Here is an 11,429-nt window from a genome sequence, read left to right on the forward strand (position 1 = left end):
AGTTCTACCCATCATTTCTATGAATTATTGCCTCGTGGCAAATTAAGTGATTACTCGTACCTACTATTAATTGCATATATTGTAATACGGAAAATGTAACAAAGTGTCAAACATTTTCTTTAAGAGTCTGTCTTAAGCAAACAGCACCCCCACCCTACCAATGGAGATCAGTGTTAAGAGAAGGGCAAAATAGCCATTGTATACATAAGCACACAGTAACATTATCTACAAAATCTTTATTGTTCAGCAATAAACTTATCGATAAGCAAAAATGATAGACTTGCCAAGTCTACAAAATACCCTGCCTGATGATAGACATTTGTTTTGTTGTACTGCAGGAAGATTAACCTAAGAAAAAATGATACTAACAATTTGTATGTGGCCTTTTTAACATTCAAGGTAAACAGTTACCCTTAATGAATTTGAAACTTTCCAACAGCTTTACGAGAGAGTTCGTCAAGAACTCCCCGACTTTCGCAACAAGCTCCATGCCGTCAAAGGAGACATATCTGAGCCTGCACTTGGTATCAGCCAATCAAATGTAGCCATGTTGTCGTCAAAGATCAACGTTGTGTTTCACTGCGCAGCAACAATCAGATTCAATGCGCCTCTCAAGTAAGTTGAGATTAGCCATTTTTGACTCCCCCCACGATATATATGTAAGAGATTGGGGGTCTGGCATCCAGGCTATTTTTGACTGGTGTGTGTGTTTGTTTTGGTTCGTGTGACTGTGTTCATATAATGTTGTCTTTAGTCTGTTTGAGTTTTTGTAGTATTCTAGTCACATGCACCACAGAGTGACAGGAAGCAATCAATGGACACATGTTATGTTAATAAAAAAATCTTACTTGCATAATAAATGCAATTAAACAAGAGTTATCAGAAAGTCTAAATATTCTACACTAAGTGGGATCTTAGAAATGTTGCAATGAATGGTTTCAAGTCATGTGACAGCTGGAATAAAGTTACCTGCCAGCCATGATCTGGTACTCCTTCGTCTGTGGGATGGAGGAATATTTCAAAGGGAATCGAACAAGCTTAAGATTATTTCCTGTTTTCTATAGATAACATGTTATAAATAAGCTGCACTCCTGTAGATTTTTCACCCACATGCTGCAGAGTACTGTGGCACAAAGTCAGACTGTCCAAGAAGTCGTGACTCAGGATCAATGACATCTGGTCTATGTGTTAATAGAAAGAATTATCTAGGGACCACCAAAAAGTGCCCTTATGTATAGGTGGTCACTTGTTTAGATTTGACGTACTGTATAGATTGTTCTTCTTCATTGTGACAATAAAAAAATATTAACTGATATAGTTGTTGCCAATAACATGATACGATTGGCTAAGCTGTAAGCTTGGTTGAGATTTGATATCTTTTGTTGAAAATATTTGGCCACATAAGTGCAGATTGTGGTGGCAAGGTTTTGGCATCAAGCTCCCTTTGCCTACCTTAGAAAGAAGTTTTCGAGTACAGGTGGATGACGATGGATTTTGTGGCAAAATTATGTTGCTTTGAAAATGTTCCCTACCATTAGAACTGCCATGCAACTTAACGTCGTAGGGACGCGGAATATGGCTCACTTCTGCTACAATCTCAAACACCTTGAGGTTGGTACCAAATGTTATCTATCTGTCATTTGCCTTTGTATGGCCAGATCCTAATTTTTGTTCAGTTAGTGCGTGGTTGTAAAAAAATAATTTCAACCCAGTAATAGATAACTGTAATAATATCAATAACATCAGTGCCATGAAACATCATGCAAAATGCTCAAGCATGTCATTTGAAAACTAAAACAGTGATAAGTCTTTGAAGATTTAAGACTTTGTGTCTGCCACAGTGTACTTCACAATTTAGACGTTGTTCTTTTGCAGGCTTTCGTGCATGTGTCAACTGCCTACGCCAACTGTGACAGGAGTTACATCGAGGAGGTTATCTACCCTCCCCCTGTGCAGCCTCAGAAGCTGATTGATGCTTTTGAGTAAGGACAGCTAGACAAAACCGATTTGACATATCATATACAAGGACCGTAACCGACAAACAGATAGATATCTCACTTTTTCATCATATGCTCTAATGTCTGTTAACGTCTACATAATTGTTCATATAGCAGGAAAATAGCTCACCTGACAATCTCTAAATACTCACCTTGGCCGGGAGGATAGTCCAGTGATCGTTGTGTGATTTTGGGGATTTCTGGTGATCAACAAATTTGACTGAAGGTCCTAACAGTGTGACAGCTCTTTTATGACAGAAAGGAAACAATTGTGCATTAATGAGTGTAGCCCGGGTACCATCCTCTGTAGTAACCGCTGGCTCAATCTTTTCGGGTGTTAACCACAGACTCCGTGGTTTAGCAAGCAAAAAGATTGAGCCAGTGGATGAGGCCCGGGCTATAATGTTTGACAATCCATATTTACTGGATAACAGTTTGTGACAGTTGTTTTCTGTTCTTAAAGTTCCACCAACAACTTACATTTTAATGTCGTAATTACTATGCACCGTAACTTCATGCTGTTTATTTCACTCTAGTTGGATGGATGACACCATGGTGACAAAGTTGACTCCAGACTTGATAGGCAAAAGACCCAACACCTACACCTTCACCAAGGCATGTGCGGAGTACATGCTGACACAGGAGGCGGCTGACCTGCCTCTGGCCATCGTCAGGCCTTCTATCATTGGTGCCTCGTGGAGAGAACCTCTGGTGGTAAGTACACCAAATCAGGGGAGGGGTTGGTTCTTTGCTTGTGTGTATATATATATGCTATTGAACCAAGTTGAAAATCAGTGAAGATATCTTGAATAGCTAATGTTGGATGTATAAAATAATACATGTACTTGATTAAACTTGATTAAGATTGATGACACCACTAACTACATTCTTTGTCACCAAAGATTGATCGAGGTTGATACATGTCAAAATGATTTATATACCTATCATTGATAGTGTAAGTTAAAGTGTAGACTGTACATGTCAGTCACTAATGATATTTTGCGGATTTCTGTCTAGGGATGGTGTGACAGCTTGAATGGACCTAGTGGGATCTTTGCTTCAGTGAGTACCTTCCTACATTCTAGGTTTATGTTGAATATCAGAAACACAGAAGTATATAATAAATCTAATCAAAGCCAAGTAACTGTTACTCAAGCAACTGGATGAAATTTGAAACGCAGACATTTCAGTTACGCATAAGTTATACATGCCTGTTTTGCAGTGTCTAAGTTTCTAGCCTATTGTATCAAAAGTGTTTAGGGAATTTTGCATTCATTTGTGCTAATCTTTTTTTTTTTTACTCTGATCCGTAGACTGGAAAGGGCTTGCTGCGGACCATGCGGGGAGACAACAATGCCTGTGCCGACATCATACCGGTAGATCTAACTGCTAATCTGATGATTGCTGTTGCCTGGGACACGGCCGTCTCCAGGTGTGTTTCTGGCTGTCTGCATATATCACTGTAAAGGCATTTAAGTTCGCGTGGTTTTACTTCGCGGTATGGACTCCGAGACAATTGAGTGTTCGCGGTGGTTTTAAGTTTGCGTTTGAAACATTAGCAGTGCTACAGTCATAGGTGGCCCATAGGTGGGCAAAAAGTTTCGCGGTGGTTTTAAGTACGCGCCGAAGAGTTCACCGTGAAAATTGCAAACATAAAACCACCGGGAAAATTTCTGCTTTTACAGTTAAACAAAAAGAAAACACACAGGTATCTTGGTTCATTTGTACCTTGAAGATATTTCTTATACTCCTAAGATGTCTCTGGAGTAAATTGTCTTGAAATTGAAGCCGATGTGAACCGATAAAAACTTGCTTTAAATTGTTTTGTCTTGTTCTGAAGCAGCCTTCATTTATTTATTCATTGGTTCAGCATGTACATGCCAGGGTTGCCCAACTAGCCGGGGGCTATCACTTAGAGCGAACCCTTGTGCGGTTATAGGACTGAAGGTTTGAACCATCTCACATCGGGGCATGCCCCTACTCTTTTTCGAAAGGTGTCAGGTGGGTTCTTTTACGTGCACGGGGTGTGGCTCTCCCCAAACACGGGACCCCGATGGCCCCATTTAACGTCCTATCAGAGGGTCGTCCCTAACCCTAGATGAGCTAGGTACACCTGAGTGAAGTGAAGAAAGTCGTGTCAAGTGCCTTTCCCAAGGGCACAACGTCAGGGCGCATGTCCAGACATGTCTGGGGGCAGCCTGGGCAGCCCTGAAGCAGCTTTTATGAGAACGGACCGAAAGATGAAACTTTGTGATAACTTGTTGTGTCTGTTTCTCAGGCCAGAGAATATCCCTGTGTACAACTCCACATCAGGGGGTGTCAGCCCATTTAGATGGGGAGAAATCAGTAAGTACTGTTAGGGGCATGTTGGTGAAGCAATAATGCTGATACCTGTGCCTGATGATTCATTCAGACTGCTTGACCACTGGTATCACTTTAGGTGTAAATTAGCAGGGAGATTGTAAGGACTGAAGGATTGTAAATTCAATACACATAGGGTAAGCTCCAATTCACTAAATTTGCACGATATATATATTTAGCATTATTCATAACCCATAAGTTATGGCATAACCCTTCGATGTGAGATTTGATTTCAAATATTGTACATGTATAAATGCATTTATGCAGTTCCTGCTCTTCAAACAGCTTTCGTTCATTAGCTATAATGAGATTGCTTTGAGCACAGATTTACCAGCTGAACATACTTGAGCAACTGGAAAACAATGTTCACCTTTTTAAACCACACATTGTTGTTGATTTTTTGCTGAAGCGACTTCTCCGAAACATTACCCAGTAATTTCATTTTGTTTGGTTACTCGCACTCGTTGGTAAATTTTGAAAGACTTCTATCAATCTTGCAAATAAGTCAATGATTATTATCATCAAACCAGCTTGGACAGATATTATATATTTATTTAGCACTTACTAATTTCATTTTTTATCACAGGCACTTCTGTGGTTCAGTTCGCTCGGAAGCACCCCTTTGATGAGATTTTCAGGCTGCCAAACTTCAACTTCGCCAGCAATAAGTGGGTTTCTACATTTGGTTGAAATGTGGTATCAAGGTCAAATATATGCTGCACTACATTTCAACATATGTCATTGAATTTAGACATGGCCTGCTAACTAGGTCATGACAGTACACTTACAAAGTGACGACCATGGCATGAGAACCCATTTTCTGATACATGTACATGAAATGGCCACTGACACAATACATTTGTACACTGTTATTAAATATACATGTAATTACTGAGTCTCTTGCTTTTTGTGTGATGATTTATGACATATTTCTGTGCTCTGTTTCATGTAGCTTTATGCACCAATACTGGCGGATTGTAAGCCACCTTACACCAGCCTACTTGTATGATATGTTTCTGAGGATCAATGGACAGAAGCCAAGGTTAGTTTCCACAGATGATTTGGTGGAGTTCCTTGAATATTTGTTAACTAAACACAAAATATACTGTTGGGCGTGTTCCTGAAATGCCACCCAAAAAATCTTTGATGACTTGAAAAAATATCTACAATCTGAATTGCTGTTTTAGGGCTGTGAAGCTGTATAACAAGCTAGAGGCAGCAGTGGAGTCATATATCCATTTTACCACACACCATTGGGAATGGAGCCATGGGAACACCGACATGCTTTGGGCAAAAATGGGAGTGGAGGACAAAAAGGTTTGTCATTCCATATATTTGTTGACTCATTGGAAGGCACTGGCCTATCAGTCTCTACCAGACTCCTTCGGATACAGAATAAGTGAAAACTGGCCAAACAGGGACAATGTACTATCCAAGCAGAGGAATGGGTTCAGCTGGTTTTTGACATTGTTTTAGATGCTTTTGTCTGGCTTTCTATTTTGTCTCATCTTTATGTCATCAATCCCATTGAAAATACAAAGCCCAACAAAAGCGCCGGTCCCATTCCTCTGTTTGGAGAGAACTACTTTTTTCATCAGCCCCAGAATTCTGGTAGAGACTAATTCTATCATACACACCTACAGAGTGGCACCCAATACAGGGGTGCCACCTATTTCTGGGGTTTGGTATTGAAGTCTGGCTGCATGAGCTGACGTTCATAGAATACAGTGACTAGGATGTTTGGAGTTTCTTTTTTCACAACCAGGTAAACTCACCTGCTGACGTTTGCCTGGTTGTGAAAAAAGAAACTCCAAACATCCTATGTTCTACCAACCTGATGAAACTATTTTCGGAAGTAACTATTCCTCCTTTGTTTCGTATGTAGATCTTTGTCATCAACAGCCGTGGGCTCCATTGGCCAATGTACATGGAGAACTGGATGCTGGGCATCAAGAAGTACTTGCTGAAGGATGATATGGATCAACTAGCTCTGGCCAGGGCACAGTTAAACAAGTGAGTCACATCTGTAATCATTAATGGTCATTATGTAGTGGCGTCAATCATTTCAAGTTTTGTGGATATTTGCTCTTTTCAGTCTTCAAGTCGCTTGTCTCTCATCTTCCTTTCACAGTTCACACACATTCATGATTTTTTTCCTAATATCAAACAACCGCCTTGATTTTCGAGCTGTTTTCATCTTATCAGTTTTCATGTGCAGTTATGACAAGTTATAGACTGGGTTTCATGTCTGTTTCTGCATTTGCAACACTAGATCAAAGCACAAGCACCTAACCATGCAATTCTGTCTCGAATTCATTGTCGACCCTAATATGCTAAACATTCATCACGGCTGATCACTTCTGATTTGTACTTTGTCCAACATGTGCAGACACCGCAATATCCAATGGGGCTTCAACACCCTTCTGGTCGTGCTGTTCTGGCGTGTGTTGATCGCTCGGACGAAGAACTTCCCGCACCAACTTTTGGGATTCATCTGGCACCTTTTCAGCAGCCTCTGCTATAAGTCCGTCCAGAAATTAGTAAGCATCTCCAGTACATAAGCCTTTGGACCTTTAAACGCTCATTCAAGTACTCTGTTTTAAATCAGTTTCCTTAAATACTGAGTAAGCTTAACTTTTTTGTTGGAAATGGAAACTTTAGGCGAACCTAAAGAAAACTGAAATTATGATTTTAAACTTCCGTAATGTTGGTTGGGTTCTGCAGTAGATTGAGACGGGCTGTGGTTAACTTATGTGGTCCTCCAGATTTCATTGTTTAGTGAAGAAACATGGGAAATTTCACATAGCATAGGATACTATCACTTAGTGACTTTGTGTGTAGTTTTGTGCTGATAAGTGTGTGATGCAAGCTGCAAGTGCAGTGGTCACCAGCAGACTGTTGTATTCATTTACGGTATAATTTCACTGGCTTTAGTTGTGCTTCTATCGGCATCTACTGATTGCACATTGGTTTATTATTCATGAATAAAGAAAAACTTTTGGATGAAACTTTCATGTAATTTTCTTTCTAGATCTTAGAGACTTTGTTCTTTGCTCTTCCTAGCTCTGCTTAATCATCTTGATAACATTTGAAGATAGTTGTTTTAGAAAGGGAAGTGCTTTTTTTTTCAAAGAGTTTGCTCAGTGCAAGGTCAAGGGACCTCTTTTGAGGCACTGATGACAAAAGTGAACTAACACTCACAGGAACAGCAGATCTTCTCCCTAAGTCAGAAACATCATGATCGAGACAAACTCAAGGTACTAAGCGTAAGGACCAACTGACCCAATAGCAGAAGCTGGGGCTATGAAGGGCGCTTGGGAAATGGCTTTTGAAAGGACCCCTACTCTTTTTGGTAAGTGCAGCCTACTGAAACATGGGACCCCATTTAACGGCCCATTTGAGGCTTGTACTCGATTTTGCCTGACCGAAGTGGGGAAAATCGTGTAAGGCGCCTTTCCAAAGGGCACAACACCCGGGCATGTCAGGTGATTGCACCCAGGACATCTTGGTTGTCGTATGCTTTTATGATATGCTGTCAGAATGACTACTTGTCAACAGCAGTCTAACAATCATAATCTCGCGGGAAAAATTAACATCTGAGCTCTGCAATCAACAGATGACTCAGCCAAAAAGGTCTATCAGTTTGGTAGATCAGAGCAAAACAATGTTCTTGTAACACAATCAAGAGTAAACATTATCCACAATCAGGTTACCGAAAAGTTAGCCAGGTAGTTTTATTTACAGTCAAACCTGCCCAAGGCGACCACCCGGGGGACCGAGTAAATACGGTCGCGATGGACAGGTGGTCGCCATGAAGAGGATTACAATCATAACATGTTTCCAGGTCGAGGTGTTCAAATACAGTGTACTTCGTAGATGGATGGAAAATTGTAATTTTAGACAGCATGACCCCCACCAGGTTCAATTCTCATAGACAGAGAGATCCTACAGAAATTACATTTTCTGTTATCGTTGTAATATTTGTATACCGTTACATCGTGAACAAATGTTCGTCATAATTTTGACTAAAAACAATGTCTGCCTCGATGATCTCGCAGCGCCCTCTTGCATTCACACGTTACGTTAAAGTAAGAGTACACACACACATATAAAATCTAGGTTTTAAGGCCTAAGACAATCCTAGAAAACACCTGCCGACCCCAGCCTTCTTTTGGGCGCCGACTGCTAGATTAAAGCGGCAAAAAGTTTTCTATCTGACAACTGAAGGATGAAAACGGAAAGTTATAATACCGCCGCCGAGCACGCGACCGCATCGAAAGGTAACAGTGGAGCAGAACGCACAGCGTCGGCGAATACAAGCAAGCAGCACCCAATAAAGGTTTGTGAGAGTCATGGAAATAACAATATCAATTTTCATCAATAATGCTTGCTTACTTGCTTATGTCGAGACCTTCCAGTCACGAGTCGAGAAGGCAGCCCAAGTCTCATCAATAATGAGAGTATTCTAAATATTCATACACAGAAGCGTTGTGTTTTAGAAAAGTCAGCGTTATGCCGAGCTGAAACAAAGATGGCGTCGCAGACCAAGGAACAACATGTCATCTCTGGGCCAACGTTTTGCCCTCAACCGCGGAGTCATTTTCCGGCGGAATTTAGTAAGACAGAGACACTTTTTAGTTGAAAATACAAGAAATGGATAGTAATTTCTGTGAAATCTGACTTTTTGACGCCATGCACGTGATCGTTTTGAAAATTGAGTTCAAACCGAACGGAGCAAGCGGTAAACTATAAGATTACGATGGGCACAACAACATCGATATTTAAGTATTCACAATCCTTTGTATTTACAATGTTAAAAGCGGGAATGTTTTATTAAAAAACCTCATGGAGGAATCAATCAGCTAATCATTATACATGACATATATTTTGCAAAGATTACATCTTGAGAAGATATTATTATAATGTTAAACCATAGTGCTATTGTACCAGCTAATCTTTAGTTTGCATGTCAGATCCTGGAATTTTAATTGTATAGCAATTGTGCAATTCCACATAATTGGATACAATTGCATGCACAAACTATGTTGTTCTAAAAGAACGCTTGTCTTGGACAACTTGAAAGCCTTAAAAGAACAGGAGTGTGTTGCAAATTTCTTTATCTTGCTTATGAAAACGTTGGACAGACATACAAGTAAAATAGAGTAGACTCAGAATCAGATTCAGGAACTTTATATTCACTCCACTGTAGTAGTTGCCAACCTTTATGGAAGCAACTGGAAATACAAAACTCAAACTTTTGGATGCTTTTTCAGATTACAAATGTTAAACTAACGGAAAATTATATAATGCATTGTATTTTGAATGGAAGTGCAGTCACCAATTTGACCAGAAGACCACATCAATATGTGTCCCCCTTTATTTTCAACTTTGACAAAACAAAACACACTGATTAAATCTTAATGGCCACATGCAAAGTAAATTTTATATAAATTCAAAGTACTTCGGAACATATGATGATGTGTAGCTGAAAATGTTTGAGGCTTGAGCTAAGTGCAGGCAGGCTACTCTCATCTCCCAAATAAACATACCCCCCGGAATAAACATACCCCCTGAACAAATCTTCAAAATCTAATAAACGTACCCCCCGGAATAAACATACCCCCCGGAAAATGACCAAATTGACACGTAAACTGTGTCCATGCTACTTCTGTCCTAAGCAGGTAGGTTCTTTTTATTCATTTATGACTGATTTATCTATTCAGACTTACCACATTTTGGAAAGATTAGTCGCCGAACTTCTAAAGTTCACTTGGATGGGCAACACCTTGTACTTTTTTTTCACACAAATGTATCAGCATTTAGAACTTGAACAGAAAATTACAATATCCTGAATATATGCTCAGTAAAAGAATTGCTTATTTGTAAAAGCCATATAGACAGGACGAACTATGACATGTATATGATGTTATTTTTTTTATATCTCAACATGCCATTTATCGTGTTATGCATTGCATGTAGAAGCAGATTTGTAAATTGTATGCTTTTCATAAATAATGTTAAGGACATTACCATATATTGTCCTTGGTTGTGTCGTTGCAATCCAAATAATTTCAAATCCAAAAATTACCATTTTATGTAGAAAAGAAAACTTTCATTTTGAGAGACTAAATTGTCAACAAATTTGTTGTTTAGATCAAGGAGGTTAAATATACATTTAACCTCCTTGTTTAGATACAGAAACCACAAGCTTGTACAATGTTGCCAAAAACCACAGGGTTCTCATGTTGCACATCAAAGCCTGAGCTAGACGGAGCGGCGTCAGAACAGGCCCTCCCAGACAGTAAGGGGTGGGGCTAACAGAAGCTACACGCAAACTTCTTGGAAAGCCCTGGCATTCTCTCTGTAGGGGAGCGATCTTTTTAAAAGCATTTTTTATGTGATAATAACCGTGACTAGATTGTAATTTAATTGTGTATAGACTTTATTACACAAAATTATTTTTGTTGAAACTCTGTACAGTTTGGACTAAGGCAAAGGAGTTTTATTTGTAGATCAAAAAAAAGTGTCGCCTTCGTGAGGTGAGCTCTTCCATGCAAGAGAAGCTTTCCCACGGACTCACTGCCGTGCGTCTTTACTGTGGCGATTTTCCAAGGACTAAATGTTCATGTTTGTGGTAGGATTGAAACCTTTTGGTATATTTTGAAAGTGATTATACAGTTTTTAATACTAAGACACAATTTTTACGTGGTGATTTTAAATTTTCAAAGTTTTGGCTCCTTGATCTCACGTGAGTAATCTTACATGCGTACTTGAAACAGACGGTGCGCCGCTGGCATATTCATGTAATTTGTTTTCTGATCAGCGTGCTATGATTCACGATGTAAATACTAGTAGAGACTGTCAAAGTTGTGTATATGAAAAATACATTTCAAAACTTCAGTGTGCCGTCTTATTTTCCCCTAATAACAACGTAGCAAGATCGACCGATGTGTTAGTACCGCCAGAATTTCACAAAGATGCCGGGTCATTGTAGCGGCGGGGAAATCGACGTCATTTGGTCTAAATGTAGCAATTTAATAATATCAGGTGTATTTGCAGCCAGTGCCACAG

General features: G+C 39.7%; 1 protein-coding gene across 1 annotated transcript; it reads left to right on the forward strand.

Annotated features, from left to right (window-relative positions):
- Positions 1 to 490: 490 nt before the first annotated feature.
- LOC136430192 (fatty acyl-CoA reductase 1-like) lies at positions 491 to 7,366 on the forward strand. Its single transcript, XM_066420576.1, has 12 exons — positions 491 to 615; positions 1,539 to 1,611; positions 1,876 to 1,982; positions 2,534 to 2,711; positions 3,015 to 3,059; positions 3,311 to 3,429; positions 4,276 to 4,343; positions 4,945 to 5,026; positions 5,311 to 5,400; positions 5,546 to 5,675; positions 6,244 to 6,371; positions 6,748 to 7,366. Exons 1-12 carry the CDS (start codon positions 548 to 550, stop codon positions 6,917 to 6,919), a joined length of 1,260 nt encoding a protein of 419 aa, XP_066276673.1. The 5' UTR covers positions 491 to 547; the 3' UTR covers positions 6,920 to 7,366.
- The last annotated feature ends 4,063 nt before the right edge of the window (positions 7,367 to 11,429 follow it).

This window comes from Branchiostoma lanceolatum, chromosome 3 (genome assembly GCF_035083965.1).
Source record: "Branchiostoma lanceolatum isolate klBraLanc5 chromosome 3, klBraLanc5.hap2, whole genome shotgun sequence".
Classification (NCBI taxonomy): Eukaryota; Metazoa; Chordata; class Leptocardii; order Amphioxiformes; family Branchiostomatidae; genus Branchiostoma; species Branchiostoma lanceolatum.